The 25,754-nt window shown below is 39.8% G+C and overlaps 1 protein-coding gene across 1 annotated transcript; it reads right to left on the reverse strand.

Annotated features, from left to right (window-relative positions):
- Window positions 1-65: 65 nt before the first annotated feature.
- Window positions 66-10,025, reverse strand: grhl3 (grainyhead-like transcription factor 3). Its single transcript, XM_042387966.1, has 15 exons — window positions 9,885-10,025; window positions 8,176-8,350; window positions 7,995-8,053; window positions 7,070-7,346; window positions 6,699-6,938; window positions 5,863-5,974; window positions 5,558-5,652; window positions 4,732-4,890; window positions 4,535-4,613; window positions 4,303-4,427; window positions 3,161-3,186; window positions 2,958-3,043; window positions 2,719-2,804; window positions 2,413-2,477; window positions 66-1,081 (listed from the first exon to the last, which is right to left on the reverse strand). The coding sequence occupies exons 1-15, from the start codon at window positions 9,899-9,901 to the stop codon at window positions 964-966; spliced, it is 1,719 nt and encodes a 572-aa protein (XP_042243900.1). The 5' UTR covers window positions 9,902-10,025; the 3' UTR covers window positions 66-963.
- Window positions 10,026-25,754: the final 15,729 nt, after the last annotated feature.

Here is a 25,754-nt window from a genome sequence, read left to right on the forward strand (position 1 = left end):
GCTGGCTTTTCAATCAGATCTCTGAGCGTAATAACTGGAAGACACAAAACTTACTATGCATTTTCTTTATTTTCTTACAAAAAGGACAAGATTTGACTAATACAACCAGAATTGCCATGGTATAATCATGAAATATTACTGGGATACATGTTCGCTTTGAAATGATGCGTAACGTATAAGGAAAAAAAAAAATCCTACAACTTTTTACACACACACATACACCATGCACACCATGAAAGTCCTCTGGCAGGCATCAGGGGGTCTGGGGGGGGGGGTTGAACTGTTTCCAGGAAAACTCTGTGGTTACACCATACAGTCAAGAAATGTCCACAGCTTTGGGCTAAATGATGGCCAATACTAACTCTGCATGGTTTTACGGGGCGAAATGTGTGACATGAGGTTCTGAATATGTGAAACTAACAGGAACCTACAGGAAGACACTTTTGGCAGTGAAAAACATTGTTTGCAGGTTGTGGGTAAGAAAACGCACCATTGGCTCTTATGGAAGAAATGATGAGTACATTGAAAGCAGCAAGAATAGCAACCTCTGAAAATGCTGAAAATACACTGTACACAATTCATGTACAGAACTCTGTAAAAAATTGAAATACATAGCAATTTGTGGAAAAATGGATTGCCACATGCACATGGCTAGCTCATAAAACACTGTCATATTAAAATCTATTTACATTATTTATATACAGGTTATTCCTCATAATTGCTCTTACGTTACAATATTAAATTCAAATAACAAGATCATAAGAACTGGGGTGAGTAGTATTTACAAAATCTAGAAACGATTTGACATTTTCATCTGAAATCCCAGTTCAGTCCGGTTCTCTTAATGGTTTTCAGCAGTCCACAGCTTACATTGTCTCTGAGTGGGCAGTGCTTTTAGAGATGGTTTAAAATGGCAGCTGTGAGTTGTTTCATCCATCAGTGGAACGGGTGGCTGACTTGTTTTCATACTTCAATGAGGGTGACCTGGAACTGACCGGCGACCACTTCGGACATCTCAATGAGGAAAGCTGACTGGTTGGTGTAGTGTTCAATGATGTTGTCATCCATGTTGACGAAGATCCTGAAGGGAGACACAAGCAAACACAAAAAGGGTTACTCCGGTGGCACAAGTGTTTTACCACATGTTAGATTGTCTTCAATAAAAGGTGCAAAACTGGGACTTGCAAATTGGCTTAAAAATGTGGTGTGCGCTACTTTTCACTCTAGTGTGACATAAACAGGTTTCTTGTTTGGGTTAAGCGCAGCATGCCACTTGTTTGGAAGACGCTTCTCGGTTGAAAAAAAACACAGTGGCGGTATATCTCCTGCATCAGTAGGGGTAGTAAATCAGGTCACTCACTTCCTCCTCCTCCCCACCCTTGCCTAAACACAAACCTTTAAGTCTTTAAGGTTTTAATGACTGAACTAACCAGCGGCTCATGCTTTCTGCCTGCAGGGACAGGGCTGATTGAAGACAAGAGCGAACGAGGAGGGAGGGAACTGCAGGGGAGAATGTAACCCAACCTGTTAGCTTAGCTGCTCCCCCTGCAGTGATAGCTGCCAGCAAGCAGCAGGAAAATCGCCCAAAGGTGTTTCAGCTTTTGTCAGGAAGGTCGCACTAACATTTCAAGAAATGCCTTCTGATCTTCTCTGTTATTGTACAGAATGTGACCCAGACTCACTTAGAAAGCCATTAACTGCGTAAGATACAGTAGATGCATTAGATTTTTTTTGTATATGAAATAAAGGCCTTTTCAAAGCTGGCTAGGTGTAAATGCTCCCTGGCTATGATAATAATTACCTTACAAGTATATCTTTGTGAATCATCACTAAGGTGAAGAAAGCAGGAGACATTTTCATTGCAATTTTTTTGAGGAACACATAAAATTCTTTTTTTGGTGGAGCACCCAACGGTGATTCAGCACAGGAGAACTCACTTGACCTTTCTCAACGTTTAACTGAGGCGAATCGGACATGCGACAGTTTAAAAAAAAAAAACTTGACAAACGACCTATACAACATATCGACACATCTCTTTCAACACAACTGACTGATGTTTTGATTAGATTAGGTTATGAAAGCATAAATAAAGTACAGCAACAATAAAGTACAACAGATGAGCCGATGACTCATCTGCAGGACTTTTGAAATCTTTTCATCCTCCCTCAGTCGTATGTCTTTCTATTGGAGGAGCAGCCATTAACACATTCCAGTAGACCGAGCCAACTAACTGACCTACCCGGTCTGTCAACATGAGCTTCCTTAAAGGAGGATGAGATTAAATCACAAACTAAACCGTGGATTTATGCACATCGTTTGTGTCAAATGAACTCTCTTAATCCAACTTGTGTGTAAAGCCCATTGCATAATAATAGAGAATTAAGCATACCAAAGAAACAATAAGATACTCACCCTCTTTTGCATTTTTTGTAGATTTTCCCAATGGTGTCTTCTTGCATACCATACTTCTCTGAAATCTGAGAAAGGAAAGGAATATGAGATGACAGTTTAGCATTAGATCTCCTGCTTAAAGACAGATGATACACTTGCGACATACAGTTCAGTTAAAGGTATGTGAGCATGATGCGTGACACGATTACGTGTTGTTGTTGGAAAGTAACGACAGAGACGAAGTGGTGGTGCTGTTTATCTCCACCTCAGAAATCAGGTCAGATAAAAAAGGAATTATCGTTTTTGAAGTGATCGTGTGATACTTACAGCTTCCCGTAGGCCTGACAGTGTTGGCGAGCTGAGCATGAGCGCATCAAAGACCTCTTCAGCGCCTGTCCTCACGTACAGCAGAACTTTTGGAGAGCAAGCAAAGGAGAAAAAAAAACGTTTAGCATCAAAAACTTGACAAATGCTCATTTGCTCATAATGGTGTTACTGATGGCAACTTTTTATATATATATATATGTATATATATATATATATTAGAAACAAAATGTTTTGTTTACTTCTCTGTGAGTCATCTCTGCGGGGTTGCTTGCTGGGTGGAGAGCTGTTCTGATCTCTGTCTGGATACAACCTCTTGAGAGAATTCCTGGCAACACGAAACAGAACAGAAACATTTAGCCTAAAACAGCCACTATGTGTCAATTTGGAAATATCAAACTGCGATGGACGGCTGTTTATGCCGCTTTAGAAAATCGACACTTACCTTTCGATGTCCTCCATAGGAGTGGCCTAGAGAGACAGACGAAAACAGAGAGGAGAGTAGAGATCTGATTAGACACAGCTCAACAGATAAAGGCATTGCTTAATGTCCCCCTTCTCGCAACCGACTGTCTGTGCGTAACACCCTCAAAAAGGAATGTTATCATTACTTTAAGGCTGCATTTCCCATAACCTCTAACAGAGCCACATAAGCATGGACACTGATGGAGAGACACAGATAGGACCATACTAGACTTTATCATTCTGGCCAATCAAAGGTGTTTTCCACCTTAACCATTCATAGCAGACTGTCTGGTATTTTATTATAAAGTCATTTCAAATTGATGTTTTGGTATATTCTCCTCTTAAGAGTTTCAGTCACTGTAGGACATTTTTTGTTGCATCTAATTTGCATCTAAATCTAAATTATTTGTTCTCTTTTTATTGTAAAGCACGTTGTTACTGTGTTTTGAAAAGTGCTATATAAATAAAGTTATTATATTAAGTCTGAACAGAAATAACATCTTTCAGACGTACGGTTTCTTTTTGTATTGTCTTTTCCCCTCTCCACACACATACACACACACACTCACACATAACCTTCTAGACTCCACAGTGTGGGAAAATTGGCCTGTCTGAACAGTACTCTCTCCTCACTGTTTTTGCAAGTGTGTATGTGTGTGTGAGTAAAAAGGTGAAAGAAGATGAGGGTGGTGCATATGTCAGGTGTCTGTGTCTGAGTGCTGATGTGCCAGGTGTGTGCGTGTGTGTGTGTGTGTGTGTGTGTATTGTGTAAGCCCCCATAGCTTAATCTCAGTGTCAGCAGCTGTAGCTCCTTGTACTTGTGCCTGGTTTCGGCTCCAATTAGCTCATCTGATCTCAAGGTGGTGTTTCACATCACTTTCACTGATCCCCTCCCCTTCCCAACCCATTTTTCCCACTACATACTTTCCCACAGTTTTTTCCCTGCCTCTCTCATGCCTGTCCTATTGCCTGTGGGGATACCAGGGTCAGGAACATGACTCAATCAACACAGGGAAAGAGGAGAGAAGAGAAGGAGAGGGGAGGAGAAGGGAAGGAGGAGAGGAGAGGAGAAGGAGAGAGGTGAAATATGCACAATAATAAAATAGTAAAAGTGTGACCTACCATGCGCTGTAAGCTGGAGAGATGTGTCTCTGGAATAAAGAGAACTGGCTGGGTGATGTGATCATCCAGGGTCTGGAAGAAGGTACAGTCACTGCCCATGGAGCTGCTCACTAAACCCTTGTTGGCTGGAAATAAAGCAGGAAGGTGCATAATGTCAGAACGATCTGTTCTTGTATAATCTATGTGTGTTGTGTAATTTCACAAAGATGCAGCGCTTATTCGCAACACTCACTGTTAGCATCATTAGTGTTTTTTTGTCCCCTCCTCTTGGATCTCTTCCTCTCCTCATCACGCATCTTCCTCTCTGCACCCTGAGGGCAACAACGCACACAATCACACAGTTGCAAAAATGACTCCATTGCATGCCGGATTATATTAGTGTGACAACAAAAGTGAGTGGAGTGGAGTGAAATGACACCGGCGACGTACCTTATCACAGAAAATCTTGACCTGGCAAGCAGCTCTGTGTATGAGATGGTTAGTTCCCGAGCTGTAGTCGTAAGTGTCGATCTGGATGTTTAGAGGCAGGCCTTTCACTCCCTTCTGCGAGGAGAAATCTGTGCTCAGAGAGTTGATGCCAATGTACACCTGCAGAAGAAGAGGAGCACATATTTTTAAGTACATCATGTTGGCGTCAAGTTTTTGACCGTTGACAGCCTTTGTTCACATCATTCCTTCATTGTACACGTGTCCCAGTAGAGACATAATGACAGACTCGAAGCATATACAGGAAAGTAACGTATGCCAATGAAAACAAATTAAGAAGCCAATGACATTCATGACATGATGGCATGTTTGGAAACTCTTTGAAAATAGATACTGATTGCTTCGTGGTGTAGCAATTGAGAATACCTTGCTGTCTTTTCTCTGCCATGTAAACAGTTATTTATTTCTCATATTTTCTTTTTAATCATGTCAGCACTCAGTCATTCCTTTCTTTCTGCTTCTCTCCACCTGTAGCAGGTTTCGTGGCCCCACCCCAGCACCTTTGGGCCACAGAGAAGCGCATATTAGCCGCCGCGGCTCTTGCCTGCTGTGGTGACAGGAGCCTCAGGGCCAAACACATTTCTGGGATTCCTCCCCCTCCCTCCTCAGCCACTCCTTCTCTCGCAACCTTTTTTTTTTTAATCTTTCCTCTGCTTTCCTCTAAATCTTCCACCTGTTCTGTTCATTCGCTCTTCAGAGAAATGTCCTTACGTTACATAATAATATCTATGCATCCGGGTTTGATGTGGGTGAAAGAGTGTGTTTTTACCTTGGCCTCCTCACTGGGGTTCCAAATAAAGGAGAGCGCATTGAAGGCCACCTCCTCTATGTTGCTAATGCCGCTGAACACTTCCTTGTAGTCCGCTATGAAAGGAAACAAAGACATTTTTAATCTTCCTTCATGATCATTTGTAGAAAATTCTCTCCAGTTGTGTGATCAGATAAGAATCACGGGTTAATTCTTTTACGCAACACACGATAGAAGACAAGGGGACTTTTGCTGTTGTGTATTTGGTGTACGTATACAGGTGCGCAGTGACTTTGCATGTGTATCTTCATGTGTGGAGAACATACCGATGTCAATGACCCTCTGCTTGACAGTTGGCTGGCGGGCATGCCAGTGATTCCAAAGACGGAGCTGCATTTCTGGGCTTTTGTCATTCTCAAACACAGCCATCACGACTGTCTGAAGTGGAGGAAGAAAGAGAAAAGGAGAAAGAAAAGTGTCAGGAAAGCAGAGAAGAAGAGAATTAGATACATTTGTCTGACTAAATGTGATTCTTCGCAGCTGCCTCCATTTTCTAAGAATGACTGACTCTCGTTTATAAGCCATCATGTTTCATTCATCACTCCAAATCCCCCCTTTCTACTCACATTGTCATCAGTTATTTGCAGTGAGTTGGTGTGTGTTTGTGTATATTCTTATCCTCTGATTCGCTAGACAAAGAAACGGGTTGTCACCTATGTGTTCAAACCACACCACACCTCGTTTTTTTTCACTTGGCATATGTCAGATCAGACAAACGGAGCTGGGCTGAGCTCTGCTGCACTCATGGCCTTATTACACCACCATAAGAATAAATTATACAGGGCAGGACACTGTCGTTTTAATGGTATCAGCCCAGTGTGCAAAGTGTCAGCAGGGAATTAGTCACCAAGGAGCTGGCTCCAAGGGAGGGACAGATATATGGGAAGGGTTGGCTTGGTGGCACGCAAAAAATTTATGTATTCACAAGCTCGTGAATAAAGCCTTTAGGGAGGGATGCCACTTTAAACAGTAGTCACAAATTATTTACATGCCTATTAAAGATAAACTCAGTCACATGCAGGAAAAACAAAGCAAGAATAATTTCCAACATAAAAACGAGGCTGTACTCCATACAGTCCTTTTGTTCCTGATGATGTCTCACCTTGACTTTGGTGCTGGTTAGGCAAGCACTGCTGTCCACTCCCTGGAGAGTGATAGGGTAAAACTGCCCCTTGTTCAGGTAGACCATGGGCACCTCGCTGGATTTGTAAGGGGTCGCTGAGGGAGCTCCAAGGGAAAACTGAAAGTCACTCCTGTATCTCTCCGTTGGGGAGCCGGTGTAGGAGCCTGAGTAGACAGGGCTGGACTGCTCTTCAGGGAAGGGGTCACTGTAGGGAAGAGTCTGACATCCACACAAAACATAAGGACAGGTGTTAATAAAAGGAAAGAAGGGAAGGTGTAGAGACGGAAATGCCAAACAGAAAACTAGCTGCACAGGAAAACATGGCTCAGCTTTCAAATAATGAGGCTTACCTCGGTGCTAGGGTCAGGGAAAGCCCCGGTCTCTGGCCACTTCTGCAGCAAAGAGTCAAAGATGATGTTGAGCTCCTGCTTGTCGTAAGTGTCTGCCACCACGCTGGTCAAGGTGGCGTAGGTGTCTGAGTTGCTGGGAGTGGAGATGGGCAGGGGGGTGTTGTGCTTGGTTCCCAAAATTTCCTGGGGGTGGCTGGTGGGAATGCTCTCAGAGAGGATCTTCATGACGTTGGCGGACGTCTCCAGTGAAACAAGATCATTGGCGTTGGTTTGAGTCCTGACATGGTGGGGGAAAAGAGGGAATAGAGGAAGTGAGAGGGAAAGAGAAAGTGAATTAATTACAACAGCTAAACCACTTCAGTCAGGTCCGTTTGCTCGGTAATACTCCACCCAGGTATCAACAAAGCAAAGAAACAAACAACCTGAAAGTGACTGTGGTATAGAAGCCTGCAGACTGCCATATCTATCCAGCCTGTGCAAATACAACAATCAGTAAGGGCACTTCAACTGTCTTGTGTCCTTTAGCACACACAGCTACTGCAAAGTGAACTCATCTGGGTGGGTACTATTTGTATCTTAATCCAGCTTTTTTTCTTCTCTGTGTTTGAGTTTCTCTGTGTTTGAGGGAACAACACGGCGCCCCAACAATGACCATTTCTCACCCACCTAACAAAAAGAAGGAATAGGGAGCTCAAGGAGGAAAAACAACTGTCTGTCCACTAGTTGTGAAACACCTTAAGAAAGGCAGAGATGATGATAGAAAGACTGGAGAGGCAGACAATAATCCCCTCTGACTGTTTGATTTGAGGATTACCCACTCACCTGCTTCTGACCTCACAAAGCCCTACCTTTCTCTTTCTGTATTCTCTAATAAATTTGGCATCTATGTTGTAAAAATCCCACTTTTGAGTTTTTGAGCTCTTACCTCTCTGGTGGTTTGCAGATGTTGCGGTTGCAGGCAGCAATCTTCTGCTCTTTCTGGTTCTGGAAAAATAAAAACAAATTTAAAAAGTGTTCAAATTGAAGAGATTAGAATGTAACCTTTAAGTCAAGATTTAATTGGGTTTTTTGGAGGGGGGTTTTGGTATTGATTCAAAATGATCTACCTTGCACTGTTCATAAAGCATGGTTAAGGCTGCCAGGTCGTCTCCGGGGTGGAGTCTGGATTTGGAGTGGTTCTGCTCGGGGACAGGGTTGTCCAGGTAGGACCAGGAGTCCATGATGTAGTTTGTGTAGCGGTTATAGTTGAAATTCTCACTCTGAAAGACCAGTCCCAGAGTCCTACACAAAGGGTAAAAGATTTGAGAGCAATTGGTTAGATTGACAGTTTGACGTGTAAACATTTTCACACAGATAAGTATGGATGTAAAATTCTGCAGTGGTCCAATGAGGGAAATAAATGTATTTATGTGATAAAAAAAAAGTCTGTTCATGCATTTGACACACAGGGTTTGACAGAGGGATAGTAAGCTGGAGTTTACCAGCAGTGGCTGAGCCTCGGGGCACTGCACATACTTGCCTCTGAGCATGAAGGGTTTCGATTGCAAAACCACAGAGCTGAGTAACATTGCTTAGAAGCAGTGGTGTCAAAAAGGTTTAAAAAACCAAGGGCCACCCACAAACACCCCCCCATCCCCTCACCCCCTCCACCTCCACACACAACACATACACAATCACACATCTAGTGTTTGTGGTTTCCAGTGCTGTGAAAAAAAACCCCAACAATCTGCATTCTTGAATCCTGTATTAACCCTCTTATTTGATTGGATCTCAAAAGAGATGACAAGATTTTCTTACTAAGTAAATAGAAACCCACAACCGTCACTGAGGTGAGCTCTGATTTTCCGTATCACTTGCAAAAAATAAAATAAAACCAGGGATTCCGAGGACTGGATTTGTTTGGGAAGACTCGCGGTGACATTGGATTGTAAATATCCTGCCTACCAGGATAAGCCCCTCTTTGGAGTTTGTCTGAAGAAGCAAATGAACAAACAGCCACAGTTTACTCTGGATAAACAGCCAATCAAATGTGCTGACAGGAGAAACAGACCACAGGTGTGTTTCAACCACAGCAGAACCAAAGCTTAAGAAGAAATCCAAGCACTTCTCACAAGGATTAATGAAGAAGCATTTTAACACCTGGAAATTCCCTGGAATTCTGTACATTTCAACAACTTTTCATGTCTGTTTCCTTGATTTTTCTGCTACATTAAATGCTGAGAAAAAATAAAACGAAACTCAGATGCCTGCTAAGATGCACCTGTCTCCACCTCTCATACTCCATCAGCCGAGTGCAGATGCTTTTACACAGAAACAGAAAAGGAGGGCTGGGGGGGGGGGTCCTGTCTAAGGTTTCTCCATTATGTAATTCAATGCATTACATGCTGTCATTGCCCTCTGTCTCTGTCCAACACCTCAAGAGGAGATTCTTATTTCCCGGTTTCCTTTTGTGCTCTGTGGCCCCTAGGTTAGTGACTACACAACCCGAAAACAGACCCTCTACAACCATAGACCCGACTTTCTGTGTGTTTGTGTGTGTGTGTGTGTGTGTTAAATCTATCCATATCAATTTCCCCTCCAAAACACCCCTCTCTGAAAACAGGGTTCTTTCACATGGGGGTCTCATTGCAAATAGGAAGAAGGGGGGCTTCTGTCCCCCAGCCTGCAATCTAAAATGAACCACTTACTGTATTACACAAAGTCCAAGCCAAAACGTTTTATCTTAGTGGATAAAAGTCACATTTTGGAGAAAAAAAAATCTTGATGAAGCTCAATTTTACACCAAAACAGAAGAAAATATCCTGACAGAACTTACTCAGTCTCTTTGGTCATGTCTCCAGTCCAAGTCAGCCGGAATAGGTTCCTTTAATTTCAACTCTTCGCTGTTTGTATGTGTTTCTCTCTCTGTGTAAGTCTAGCAGAGAGGAGCAGTGACACACAGATGAGTCAAGTGTTGTGATTCTCTCTGAGCGGGGCCCAGATTTATTTCATGCCAGCAGAGCGTTTCCCTCTCTCTTCTGATTGGCTGAGAGGGCTGAAACAGGTGTCAGATAGGACAGGTGTAGGATCATTAACTCTTCCCAGGCCGGAGAGAAACTGGCTTGCATGTGTATGAGTGTGTGCAGTGAAGAGACCACTTTGCAAGACAATCCGAGGCAGGAGTCGTTTGAATCTCATTATCGTGCAGGATAAAAGAGTGAGACTGGGGATCCCAGAGGTGTGAAAGGTTTGGTAACGACTGGAACTCTGCTTAAAAATGTCAATAGTGTTTCAGTATCATTTTCCACTCTCTCTCTCTCCATTTCCATGTCATACACAGGTTGTGGTTTTTTTATTTTTGGGGGGATCATAGGTGTAATTGCTTTACTGTTGTGGCCAAAACTCCTGAGGGGAGGTGGGTTTAAGGGAAGTTCATAAAAAAAGAAAGATGTTTTTCAGCCAAACAAGAGTGGAGAAATTATAAGATTTAAAATTTCAGTATATTTAGCATTTAAACAGAAAAAAATACAAACCGATACCTAGTTATTTCTTAAATTTAGAATTGTACAGATAGTGTCAGTTCTTCAAATGCATTTGTAAAGTTTTGTTATTTAATCAGTACAATTGAACTCTCAGTAACACAGCAAAATATGCTACACAAGACCTTCTTAATACATATAAAACTCCCTAATTACAGTATTAATTCAAGAATTGAAGAAGAACAGAAAAGAGCAAAAACAAATTTATAAAAAAAAAAAAGTAAATAATTTTTCAATACAAATCATTATCCAGTCTATTAAAATCAATAAAACTGTGTCAATGTACTAGTGGTGGAAGAAGTACTCACATTCTTTGCTTGAGTAAAAGTAGCTATACCATTAAAATACAGATATTTTATTACAAATAGAAGTCCTATATTTAAATTCTTACTTAGTATCAAATCTAAAAGTTGTCTTTATGTAGAAAAGTCCCTTTTCGAGGTTTATATTATCATGTATATTATACTATTGGATATTATGGTTGTTGTTGATGCACTGACATATTCAGTAAGTAGCAATTGAATGCTGCAGTTTGTCAAGCTGCAGCAATTTTTAACTGCTTAATATAGTGCATCATATTTTATACAATGATATGTTTTTTATGAAAAAAATTAATCTGGAAAGTAACTAGTAACTATAGCTACAAACAAATGTGGGACTGCACACAAAATTTCCCTTAAAAGTGCAGTAAAGTATAAATAGTGGAAATAGTCAAGTAAAGTGCAAGTAGCTCAAACTGTTACTTGAGTAAAGGTACGTAGTTACTTTCCACCACTGCAATTTACTGCTATTAAAATAACAGCAAATTAGATATTGACATTTTCCATAACAACTAAATTATGTATATCTTTCTGTCAAAAGTGTTCTGAGTTAATAATATATATTTGTTCTGGCCAACAAGTAATGAAATGATTTCTAAATATATTTTGGCTTTGCACATAGAAGTGGGATTCTTTTCAGATGGGACGCCAAAGAAATGACTGGGGACAAAACACTGATTAGTATCAGTGCACGTCATAACTACAAAGATGAAATGATCACTTTCACAATGACTTAGCAGTTAAACACAATTTACACACTTAAAGTTCACACCTCAAACTATCAGGAATCCAAGAACAGAATTAGGGTTGTATAGCCTGATGTCAGTCAGAGATAATATCCTCCACCCACACACTGCTATACACTTATACACACACAAATGCATGGAATAACGTGCATGTGTATAATTGCATGTAGCTGTTTATCTGTTTACTGGTGTGTGTGTGTGTGTGTGTGTGAGCACCTCTTGCCGCTGGCACCTGAGGGAATCTGGCGTGGTAAACCAGAAGGGTGCGTGCTGTGCAGCTTGCCCACACACTCACACACACCCTTGTAGAATAACATACACATACACACGGAGACCCCGAGGGCGAGTTGGCATCGAATCAGAAGAGAAAGAGAAAGGACGGCTTTCTGTGTATGGCGCACCTTCATCACTCCACAGTATATGTATTGAAAGTACATCTACTGTCAAAATTAATAGAATTAATTGAAGTTAATGCTAGATCCCTGACACATGAGCTTTCTAAATGTAAACTAAAATATGTTTTCTTCCAGGTTCGTACATATCTACGCTTCTCTAAAGACCCATTCTGATATAGTGTTTAAACTCATGAGAGAAGAAGGCATTAACAGAGCAGACATGGTAACATGGATGTAGGTCTCAGCTCGTTGAGGGCGTGAAGGGCTTCTCTCGCCTGTGGTTTCTTTCTCTCTCATCTGGTCTGCCTCATGTTTCCTCAATCTCCCTCATTAGTGCTCTGAAATTACCACATCAAAACGTTACCTCTTTTATCCTCACTTCAGTCACTCTCTGTTTCTCTCTCTGCTCCACAAGAAAAACAGACATCTAAACGCCGACCTTTCAAACGCTCACTGAAACAAGCTGGATGTTCATGATATTGTTCACAACCAAATCTATACTTAGAGAGAAATTTGACTATAGAGAAATAAGCTGTTTTGAAAGATGCAACAAAGGATAAGAAGCAACTGCTGAATATTTTACAGCATTTTTCTACCTGCTTTCTACATTCATGTTCAATCATAGATGAACAATAGAAAGTTAACCATGATTTTATGATCTCTGGGATTAGAAAAAGGTGAATGACTGTAATTTCCAAATACATTCCTGACAATTTCAAAAACATTTCCTGTAATGTTGTACTCATTATAGGGAAATTGGAGACAGTTGGTTCAACTGGTCTACTTTCAGTTGATTAATGTCTTTTAATTACGGCAGCTGAACATGAACATGAACATGAACACAAAAAATTAAAATCTGTCTACAAGCAAGCATACATTTCAACATATACAGAGAATAAAGTTTTCAGTAATAGATTAATAATGAATTCATATTTACTTGGGTTTATATGGAGCACTATCTCTGCAGGAAAATGAGAAAGGTGAGCTTGCAACATTGGACGTCAAGTTCCTGTTTGTTCCTGTTGTCTGTAAGTCTTCCTAATTTATTAAACTTATTAAAAAAAACACACATGTAAAGAAAATATAACTTTATTAAGCATAAGTAAAGTTCAATCAAACGTATCTTCTGCTGTTCAGTTTTACTTTCATTTTTAATTGTGAACTTGCGTGAATGGCCCCATAAAGACCTCTGTCCCAATCCGACAGGGTGGGAACGATAAGGAAAGGGGAGACGGATGGATGTCACAAGATGTTCAAACGATTGCCAGTCATGCCTTGAAACTCACTTATGGAGTAAGAAGCCGAGACCCAAGTGTCCTGGTGCTTTGGTCTGTTGTGTGACTGTTTGTGTGTGCGTGTGCATGTGTGCATGCAGCCATGCATGGCAGCATACAAACACACGTCAGTGCTGGCTCTACGCACGACTGCTGCTGAGAAGGGGCTCTCTCATCACCTCTTTCCTCCCACTATATATCTCTCCCTCTCTTTTTCCTGTCTCCCGCTTACTCTTCTTTTCACCTACTTTTGCTGCTCCTCCTTTCCCTTACGACTGTTTGACCACTAAATCTTATCCTGATCCTACCGCTTGAGAACATTTTCAACATGACCTAAAGCCTAAATGTAAAGATCGTGTGAGTTTAAGCTCTTAAACTACAGTGACTAAGTCGTGCGAGGTGAAGAAACTAATGAAAAACTTTTGTTCTGCAGTGGATCCTTTTCATCAACTCCTACACAACATATATCTCTCTACATCTCTTTCTCTTTCTATCTCTCCATCTGTTCTAATGCCTGGTTTGTCATGGAGGAATGTGTGCTGAGCGTTGATAGAGATATAAGGAGCCCGGGGCCTGTTACTCTCCACCTGTTACCATAAAGCCCTGACATGTTTCCCTTAACTGCACTCTTTCCGCTTTTCCACCAACCACCACTGCTCCTCTCTTAACTACTTTCATTTTTCATCCTTTACCCGCAGTGCTTTTAGAACAATTTAGTGTAATTAAAGATAACAAATAATAAATGTATTGTTAAAAATGAAACATCTCAAAAATACAGAGGATTCAGGTTGTCAAAGACTACGCACTGCATTAACACATAACAAGCAGCTATAGTGAGGCTCTCAAGACAGTGCAACGTAGTATTGCTGTATGTAACACGGGATATTGTTCAACACTAAACTGAATACAAGTTTTTTGAAGAGACACTGACACTGAACAAATATTTTTCTTTTGAATATCAATCATGAAACTGGAAGCTTTACACACATTATACTGGTCCAAACCATTACCCTCTGCTCTCCTGACAGTAATGCTACAGTTTAAAAAAAAAAAATTATAATAGCATTTAACCTCATAAATTCTGCATTTTAAAAGTCATGTTTGATCGGCATGACAACTTCAGTTAGACCACCATAACAATAAGGAGCTTGGCTGCTTATTTTTACTGACAATCTACATTTTTCCAAATATTTTGTTTTTACACACAAAAAGTGGAGTGAATGAGAAAACCAAGAGGCTGCTATTTGTTGAAGAGAACCAAAACTTTGTAACTCTTGTACTTGTAAACTTTGTATTACAAGTACTGGGTAAGTATTGACTGCTTTAATAATTTGGTTGGCATTGTTGTGATGCTATTTGCCATCACTTTGATTTAGTCAAGTACTGCTACCAAGCCCTAACTGCAAGAGTGAGTTGGTGTGTGAGTTTGATACTAAAGCTAACTCTTTTTAGAACACTGTGTTGTTCTCTGAGCTCTGTGTGCAGCTAGTTTACCAAAGTGTGTGTTTGCATGATTTGTTGACTTCTGCCAGGTGCTCTGACCTCCTCAGATTTGTGAAACTGTGGTGAATGGGGAGACCTCTCTTTCACTTTGTTTGGCCTGGACTAGAGAGGCTCCAAGAGTCTGGAAAGACTCCTTAGCCCCCACCTCATCAGCCCCCCTCTCCTTTCTACTATTCCACCCACCAGCCAGCGGCAGCCACTCCCAGAAACTCCACATTACCTCGAGTGACAGATCAGAGCTAGGGGGAAGAGATGAGGGGGGATTTGGGTGTAAGAAATGAGGAGTAAGGAGGATATGCTTGTCACCAAGCAAGCATATGGAGAAGCAATGGGGGGAACGGCAGAGTTTCGGAGCTCTGCAGCCACTTCAAAGTTTAAGCACTTTGACATTTACATGTTGGCTATTGCAGGTTAGGACACTACATGCCTGAGGCAGGGGAAAGCTGCAGAGGAGAAAATGGTGGTGTCATTGCTCAATGCGAATGCATTTCTCTGAGCTCTGCTTGGGGGCAAATGTGTTGACAACGTGGCTAAAAGGGGATTTTATAGTCAAAATAAAGGGCCTGGTTTCCTGCAACTTGATGCAATGAGGACAAAGTTGTAAAACACAAATAGTGCTCTGTGCATGAAATGTTAAAAAAATGCTTTCCCTCCATAAGAGGATTACATGAAAGAAAAATGGCCACAAACTGTTTATGTTGGTTAAGGTTAAAGATGACATTGTGATATATGCCTGACAATTCAGGTACAATGAAGTCAATGAAGTTTTCATTTTAAAGGGTCTATATATAAGAATCAGAATTACTTCTCATTAGTGACACCGGTGGCTGTTAAATGCGCTGCAGTCAGCATCCCGTTGCTTGTGCTCCTGCATGTGCTCACACTCTGCCAGCGTGAGTTAGCAGCAATGCAAGACTATTGCAGGTGATGTCTTTTTCTTCACTTATACTTCTCATGATAACATAAAAGATCTCTAATGTTGTGTTTTGCACCATGCTTCAGCAAAACGTCTCTCACTTCCAGTCAGTCAGCTAGTGCTAATGGGAGAGAGGACTTCCTGTGATTTCTCGTAAAATAAAAGCTGTTTTATTTCTGATGAATGAAAAGCTTTAAAATGCTGAATTACAACTATAACGTACTTTTTGCATCATGTCCTGCCTCCTGCACCCCTTGCCTAAACCAAGCAGAGTATTTCCAGTAGGTGTGAACACATCTGACATGGACAATCTCTTGCTGTGTGTTACATGTGTGAAAGGGCAACTCTGGAAAACATCCGGACCTGATTCTCTAGAGATTGTTGGGAGCTCTTTTGTGAAAACAGCTACATCGAGGATCCTGCTGCGCTGTGACCACTGGCTAGTTGTGATGCACGCTTCAGGATTTTTTAATACCCACACCCACCCAACCAACCCATTATGAGAGCCAATCTGCATCACCCAACCCGCAAAAATATGCGTTAATCAACCGCCCGAACCCGACCCGCAAACTGCCAACTTTGTTTACCAACTGTGTTTCCTAGTAGGGTGGCGGGCCTGTGGCCGGGGAGAAACACGCTGCGGTTTTGTTGTGAAATGTGTGGTGGTCGATGGAGGCAGCGAGCTGTCTCAATCCCCCCAAAAAACAAAGGTACTTTAGCCAGAAACGGTGATAGCTGGAATGGTTAGGCGGCTAGCCACCAGCCAACCTAACAGAGCTGGAGAGCTAATATCTGTAGGGTGTTTCTAGTCAGATAAGTTAGCACAGTTTTTTGTTTTGATGGCTGCCGGTCATTTGTTGACATTAGCGGGAGAGAGGTAGGGCACTCAGCATCACTCAGCACACAAACATCACATCTGTTGGATTTTCACAGAAAAAATTGCCCAAGTCCTTCACATAGAAATCAGTCCACAGGTTGATATACGCAACTGAGAAAGTCGGGGAAGGTTTCATTTTTTAAGTTACGTAACAACCCGTTCACTCATTGGCAATAAAAACAATTAATACATGTAAATTGCTTCACAATTCTTACATATATTACCTTTAAGGTAAAAGTTTTCTGATTTAGCTTTGGCCAAAGTCTTTTCCAAGAACTTTTATTTTCCTAACCGTGAGCAATATATGAATTACCTAAATCTAAATCTAAATCAAATTTTAACCAAAGTACTTTGTCTGACTTAAGTAAACTAACTTATACATATGTGCACATATGTGAAAATGTATTGTCAGTTTGCACAAAGTTTTAGGAAAAAACCCTTTGTCCTGGAAGAATTTATGATGCTTTTGATCTTCTGTCTGAAAGACATTTTAGCTTCTGAGATATTATTTGAATCCTCAACAAGGATACTGTGAAGTTCAACAGAGTGACTCAGGTAGAATCTTGGTCTTTTTTCTTAAAATCAGCACTCAGAGGGTATTTCGCAAGCTGTTTATTTTCATTAATTCTTCATTACTTCTGCATAAGTATCTGCTGTCCTTTCAAAGTGTGGTATTCTTTTTTTCCACAGTAAGACAGGCATGTAGGCCTATTCCGAGCATACTGTTTGCTTAAGATAGTGGAAAGTCTGTTGGTATTTGTAGTCTGTGTCATGTCTGTTTAGAGCCATTCCTCACTCATTTCTGTCTCACACTACGCTCTTGTTTTTGGGGCATGAATACATTTGAAAGAGTCAGTAAGATAACAGCAACTGCGGAATGACAAGTGCATGCTATACCGTTGGCACACACACACTCGCACACACAAATCTACAAATAAGCACACATCCGTACTTTCTCTCTCTCTCTCTTACTTATAAACATGCTGTCTCCAAGCACACACACACACACACACACACACACAAAGGTTAGAGATATAGACAGGTGATAATGTTGTCTGTCACACCAGCCACATTTCTGCTTCATCTCTCATTTCTCTATACTCTGCCATATCAGAAAACAGATAAATTAATGATGTAATGCCACTTGGGGAACGTCTGCCAAAAAACTCAGGGAGTGTTGAGATTTAAAGAAACACTATCTCTGATAGAATATTGATACAGCGACTAAATCTGGCACCATTGGCTATTTGAGAAAAGATCACACATAAATGGAAATTGTAGAGCAATGTGGGTGTGTTTTTTTTTAATGAAGAATGCAGCAGGTCCAGCACCATGATTTGGAGCTAAAACGTTTAATGCCAGACGTAAGATGATATAAACACACACACACTGCACACTTTTGAACCAAACTAGGAAGGGAGGCATACTGTGGTGAAAATCTGGTTTTGGTAAAGTCACACAATCAAGATAAAAAGGTCAAATAAAAATGCATTTGATAGGTTGTCACACATACACAGCCACTTTATAGTGTTAAGAGCACTAATTGCAGTTCCACCCAAACAGAGAGCAGGTATTGGGCTCATCTCCATATTAGGTTTCATTCTGGATCCCTGAGGCCAGAGGTAGATACAACCTTACTTCATAGTTTGTTGGGAGACACTCTTATCTGCAGCAACTAACGACCGCTTAGAAATGTGCATAATTGCACTCTGACTGGGGTTGATGCAACATTCCCAGGTGTGTGCAAGTAATAGCGTGCTTCACATAAGCCACATTCATAATCTTAAATTTATAACTTGACAAAGTAAAACATCTGCTGTATAAAGCAACTGTGTACAAAATTTAGAGCAACCCACTGGGCTTTTAATTAAAGGTTTAAAAGGCTATAGCAGGGGTTTTGCAAGTTTTAGTGCTTGACAGTTTGACATTTTTGGAAATAAGCTTATTGGCTTTCCTGTCGAGATGAGAAATTGAGAATGAGAAATACCACTGTCTCGTTTGTATGATAAATATGAAGCTACAGCCAGCTTAGCTTAGCTTAGCACAAAGAATGGAAATAGGGGGAAACTGCTAGCCTGGCTCTGTCCAAGGGTGACATATCTCATTTGTTTAATTCCTACAAAAACAAGAGTAAAAAACAACAAAAGTTGGGTTTTAGAGGAATTAGTCCGGCACACGACACTTTTTAATCGCACTAAAATAAATAGATATTATGTTCTAAAGTGAGCTTTAGAGGTGTTGATATGGCATATGCTAGATTTTGTTACCTTTGGACAGAGCTAGGCTAGCTGTTTCCCCCTGTTTCCAGTCTTTTCTGCTAAGCTAAGCTAACTTAGCTGCTGGCTGCAGCTTCATATTTACTGTACAGACAAACAAGCAGTATTGACCTTCTCACTTAACACGAATAAGTCTTACATAAATTCCCCCAAATTACGGCACTTTTTCTAGCCAATGTAGGCTACAAGATTGTCGCTATAGGCACTGACTGGATATTTTTCTTGTTTTAAACAACATATGGAAGTTTGTTGTTATAAGTTACCAACTTTTCATGTTATAATGAGAAAAGTTTGTTTTAATGAGATACATTCAATAAAGGTATGTTATTATTGGACATAATATCATATATATATATATATATATATATATATATACACACACACACACATATAGATAGATATAAGAAAAGTTTCTTGGTAAAATGGAATAATTTAGTATCTTGTAATAACAAGAAAAGTATGTCATTATAACATGAAACTATCTTGTTATAACGTTAAAAGGATCTCATAATAACATGAAAAGGATTGTGTAAAAAAGGAGAAAATGTTTCTCATTATAACAGGAAACTGAGCACATTCTTTTTGTAGTGGTGGCAGTAAAATGCTGTCATACCAAAGCATACCATAGTTTGAACATTGATGGATTACCTATCTCAAGCAAGTTTTAATTTTCCACAAGTTGAACATTTCAGAAAACATCTTCTTTGCCCAAGTATTCTTAACCATCACATGTCATATCAGTGGTAATTTTAATGTAAAATGAATATCTGTCAGGTAATTTGATCTGTCCCCTGGAGAAGAGTAGAGCCTCATATTTTGGTTAAAATTTACTGCATGCAGTAATACTACATGTACGTGGTGTGGGCTCACAGCAGATACAGTGCAGCTCATATTCTTCATGACAAGACATGATATCGTCGGCTGTCGCAACAATCTGCTCTTTATCTGCAAGAGAATGGGACATTGTTGCAATTACAAGACAAAATGTTACTTAATTCTTTGCATGACTTAAATGCGGGAGCATGATTTTTTGGGTGTGTGTCTGTATATGTGTTTTTCTGCATAGGGTATCAGGGTATATACAGGCATGGATGTTCACCTGAGTCTGAGGGTGCAGGTCAAAGTCAAGTGGAAACTGAAGAAGATGAGGGCAGTAGTGAGAATATGTTTCTGGGAAACGACACTCAACCAGGCATGTGTGCAGGTTTGATCAATTATCACTCTTCAATGAGGCAGGAACTGTTTCTTTACACATCCTTTACTTCCCCTCATGACGATAAACATCTCTCTCCCTCTTCCACCTTCCCATCACTCCTTTCCTTTCCTTCCCTCCCTCCTCCGCCTTTTCCTCATCCACCCCATCCCTCTCTGTCCCTCTTCCTCTATGGATGAGTGGTGATATTCCCGTGGGATAGTGGAGGAGGAGAGCTTTCCAGGGCCTGTTGCTTCATCATCTCAAATAAAACAGGGAACATGTCCAGACCACCTCACTGTGTCACTGTTGAAACCCTCAGACAGAAACCGATTTCTACAGGCATGCCCTTCTTGTGCACACATTCCCTCCTTCTATAGTGCTCCTACACTTGTTCACTGTCTTTCCTCTTGCATCATTCGCTTTAATCTTCTTTTTATGACACTTTTATAGGTTTATTTTTGTGTTTGTCTGCTTATTCTCAAGTCTGGTAATATTTGCGTTACAGAATCAACTTTTTAAACTTTTTCATCATTTTTTATTATCTTAAAACACAAACAGTATCAAAAAAATGTAATATCAGAATAAAGTTTATATTGACTTTCACCTAGCAAAGTCCTACCTGGATTAGAAGGAAGAAAAAAAATTTTCCATATTCACCTGTGATACTTCCCCGTAATCTATTTCTCTTTCTCTCCCTCCCTTTTCCTTTCTTCGTCTCGCGCCCAGTTTCAGTCTACATGTCTCAGCTCGTCGGAGAATTAGAGGAACCACACACTCCTTTTCTCCTCAAGGCTCCGGAACAATCACAGTATGCCCTGCTCAAGGGCTGCAGCAGGGTGCGTCCCATCGCAAGTCGAAGAACAAGGAAGATTGATGTGCAATCCTTTTGAGGTTTGATCCTCAGCCAGAGTCAATTACCATAGAAATGAGTTGATTAGTTTTTCTCTGTAATAAACTGCTTGCCCGTCTGTTATTTAACCTGTTGCCTCCTTCTTCAGTCAAAAGTTCACATCACTTATGTCTATAATAGCATTTTTCTACTTTTCAAAAATTATTATATTTAAAGTATTCTTAATTTCTAAATGTTACTGAATAGTTAAGATAAAACTAGAAAGTTGAAACACTGACTAATACCGTTGATTGGCTTGTATTAAAGCAGAAATATATAATGTACTTAACTTTCTAATTTTGTAATTTATTTAATTTAAACATATATGTATATTAGTATCAAACTCAAGATTAATTCTTTGTAAAACTGCTTTCCTTCTGCTTGACATCTCATTAAAAAACTGGGCAAGTCGAAATAATATGATGAAACTTCATCTGATTTAAAGCAGCATTGATTGATGGAACATTTTATTTATTCCCTCAGACTGCAGGGCAATTATTACTGCAGAATTACCTCTCCTAAATTCTCAAGAAGTCTCAAGTTTTCAAAGAGGGAAATGACCGTTGTTATTGTTGTGGGCAAAGCATTGAATAGTGAGAGAGGTCTGTTTGCCAAGAATAAGAAGAGTGAATAAGGGTGAAACACCCATTGAAACTGTTTCACGTTCTGGTGATTTTGTGCAAGACTTTAAGCCACAAGAAAAAATAATTTGCAGGAGCAGCAGCCACCAGCAGGCAGCATCATCTTCTGACTACCTGGATTGAAAGTTTTTGATTTGGTCACAATTAAGATGATATTTAAATATGATAAGCCATGTAAACAACATTTCCTGATTACCTTAAATCAAGTCAAAGAGGAAAAATACGGCTTGAGGTAGAATATATAGAGAAAAATTACGCAATGTAAACTTCAGGTGCAGAAATGTAGATATGAGCACATCCCATCTTACATTTAGGCCAGTGACAGTTCAAAAGTGACAGTTCAGAATCTAAACATTAGATTAAAACTCCCAAGACTTTATCAGACTGAAAAAGAAAATGTTTCCACCTTAACAGGTCTTTATCTGGCAAACGTTGCCCTTTTCAGTCTAACACAGTTGAAAACTTTAATCCAGTGATCAGATAATCTGTGTTTTTTTTCCATAATGTAAAGTTCAGTCATCAATGCTGTAAATGGGAAAACTGTATGCAGGGAATATTTCCATTAAATATTGTTTTAATTAGATTGATGGTTGGGTTGCATCCATCCATATACTGTAAACATAATCTTTGAAAGTCATATCCGGCAGACATGCACCTGTTCCACCTATTGTATGACTTAAGTCGCTCTTGAAAGAGAATTCACCTGCCAGTTCAACAAGGGGGGGCGGAGGGGTGAGGGAAGGACAGAATGAATAGACATAGTTGGGAGAGACACTCATGCCTTCAAGACAAATCCTGCTTGTCACCCGTTTAAAGGAAAACGCAAATCAAGGCAGAAGTGTGAACGGAAGACTGGAGGAGATGTGAGGAGGAGGAGATGAGGAGGGTGGAGGAGACAGAAAGGGGGGAGAGCAAGGAGGAGGAGGAGGAGGAGAGGGAGGGAGTTGACGTCTCCTGCAACAAGTTTAACCTGAATCCAAAGCTAACAAGATGCCATGATTGCAGGGTGCTGAAAATATGAAGGAACAACCAAAGACAACAGGAAAAAAAAAGAAAATTAAACACAGCCTTTTGTTCACTCTGGTCCCCTCTCTCTACTCAGGTTTCAGAGAGACGAGAGCGATCTCTGTCTCTTACTCTTTTTCTCTGTCACTGTCTCTGACACAAACACTCACACACACACACACAGACACACACAAACAGAAAAGCCATCACTCCCCCCAAAAAATGTTTTTAGCCCGGAAAGAGATGTGGTAGACAGGATAAAGTTGTGTGCAGTCAACTGTGACTCAGGTCATGCTGCACTGCCAGACAGCCAGAAAACATGCAGGTAGCATCAATATCAGTGAGCAACCCCACACACACACACAAACCCTACACACACACACACACACAATAAAATCATGCACATGCAGTGCTTGCTTAAAGTCAAACACACAGCCAAATTCACACATTACTCACTCATGAGTAAATACAGTACACACACCTCAACCAAACACAGGTGGAGAAACATGTCATACGCGGTGCACCACGAGGGCTTCCTGGTGGGAAAGGTGAAAGATGTATTTATTTGTGTAGATGTAGCAAAGTCACTGTGTAAAAATACTGAAAAAAATACTCCATTACAAGTAAAAATCCAAAAGTAAAAGTAAGCACAATGACCCATTTAAGAGTGTTATAATATCATATTATTGGATTATTATTAATGATGCATTAATGTAGCATTATAGTGCAGTGATATAATGTTGTTTCTCTGGCAAATATCTGCAGTAATAATGCCAAACATGCCAGAAAAAAAACCTAAAACAAAGAGTACACTCTGACACAGGATGCTTAATCACATATACCGAGAGTACAAAGTGTCCTATTGAGAAATCGTCACCTCACCTTGTATACATGGACACTCGGGATATGTCACCGTGACACTCACAGGGGTGTAACTTATACAGCACGTCGGGGTCAATAGTTGAGACAAAGTGTTATCTTACTCTTGTCTTAACTGCGGGTGAGAGAAAAGGAAAAGCCGCAAACCATGTGCTGTGTTGAATATGGGTTCTCACAATATTGTCTTCATGTTATTCTGTGATTCAGCGTTTGTGTCAAATTAATCAGTCACCCTGTTTGACTCTCCAACACAATTGCAGTAACCAAAAGTTACTGTAAGATGAAGCAGAAATTCAGCAAAATGGTGGTGGAATTTTACCTTTTTGATTGTAAATGTTTCATGAATTATGAAGAAACAATGACTACAAAATACAGACTGTGAGGTGAAATGGCACTTAAATGTTACTCAGTATTATCTTATCTCAGTGCACGGACATCAGAACTGCATTGTAATAATGCATCATGATGACACTCTGTCACTACTGAAGCCCTGAGTCACAATAATGTTTCATGACACAAGTATGCTGTGAATTATCTGGAATTCTGACTTGATTAATAATAATAATGATTAGTATAATTATTTTGGGTGGGTCTCTACAATCTATTTGAGCAATATTGCAGCTCATTTTTCGACAAATATCTATTGAAGCTATTATTAGCAGCTGGCAAGAAAGCTGTAACATGAAAACGGTTATAGACCGATCCTCCAACAAAGACTTACTAGATAGATATTGTGACTAATGTTCAAAGTATGGAGAGAATGACCTTCTCGCTGAATCTACAGGTAAAGAAATTCTTGCAATACTGGGAAAATGTATTGTGTTTGTGACCTCATGAAATGATTACTGAGCCATTACTGTATGAACTGACATGTATTTCTATCTTTATAATGCTTGCATGAATGCATAGGTGACCAACTGTACATTCCACTATGTTTTGTTTTATTTCTATTCTGTGTTCTACGCTTATTTACAAAAATGTATAAAAAGTATAAAAGTAATAATAATAATATCCTAGCAGGAATACTTACATAAGTTATTTATGAACTAACTGAAAAATGAAAAGCGCAAATGATTTTAAACAACTTTGTCATGCCAGATGCTTTGTAATTTATTACATTTCAAGATGTAATTGTTAATATAATTTTTTTTATCTGTTATCTCGAGATCACAAGTTTATTATAACATTATCCTGGAATAACAGTCGATGAATTATGTGTCACAAATGAGAAATCAATTTCCAAAATGCTGAAATTAACTGTGGGGGATTATTGCTGATTTTTTTCTGAAAATAATATTATCTTAAATTTTAAATGGAAGCATGACACAATAAATAAAATGTTAATCAATACTTACATTTACTATTCCTCAAACAATTTTAGTTTTGGCTCATATTGGAATGAGTCTTTTTTTTTTTTTTTAAATACCTTGTAACAGCTTTATAATCACACTGGTCATATAATACTTCAATTATAATTCAAAGAAGCATATATGATCTGTATTGATGTCATAATTATTCCTGAATTACACTCTGAAACGCTCCCTGATTTAAGTCTTCAAATGGAGTCATGGCAGAAACTGAAAAAATTATTTAAAGCCTCTGTAACCTCTCTGTCTGTGTTCACGCAAAAGAAATCCCTAATAACAGAGATTAGTGCTCTGTAATTGTCCTCTCACACGTAATAGCCAGGTATGACACACAGAACAATAAAGCGCCAGCTGAGCTCAGGGATGCATAAGACCACTAGGAGAAAAGATGGACACAGTTTTGTTGCCAATTTATCTTAATTTGATGTTATGGCGCTTGCTTCCTGCAGAAATAAGTCTGTACATTCAAGAGAGGGTTTAGGTTTAGGGTAATTCAGTTGACCTAAAGGGGCAATTGCTGTGAAGTTTCACAAAGCTGGAAATGGATTTAATAGGCTGAGGGTTAGTATGAAAGAGGATTAGTTATAAGAATCTTTTAAACATCCAGAATTAAATTACAGTGCACTCTGGCTCTAAATGTGACATCAGGAACTGTATTTGAGAGATGCGCCATCAATTAATTCCCTTTTTTACTGGTAAGAACAATCTGAGTCATAAAAAATGTGATTCCTCTAGTGAAATTTTAAAACAATTCAATCAGTTTCTAGGCCTTCAGCCCAATAGAGGATCCAGATACTGTTGTAGGAATACCTTTTCTGTCTCATTATTAGATATATATCTTCACTTCATTCTCAGTCGATATCTCGGTCTATCTTATTATTCTT

This window comes from Thunnus maccoyii, chromosome 16, assembly GCF_910596095.1.
Source record: "Thunnus maccoyii chromosome 16, fThuMac1.1, whole genome shotgun sequence".
Lineage (NCBI taxonomy): Eukaryota > Metazoa > Chordata > Actinopteri > Scombriformes > Scombridae > Thunnus > Thunnus maccoyii.

Coding starts and splice junctions, on each gene's coding strand:
- grhl3 (XM_042387966.1), bottom strand. Junction 3,044..3,160: donor CCTATGGAGGACATCGAAAG/GTAAGTGTCGAT, acceptor TCGTGTTGCCAG/GAATTCTCTCAAGAGGTTGT. Junction 2,478..2,718: donor TGTCAGGCCTACGGGAAGCT/GTAAGTATCACA, acceptor TTCCTTTCTCAG/ATTTCAGAGAAGTATGGTAT.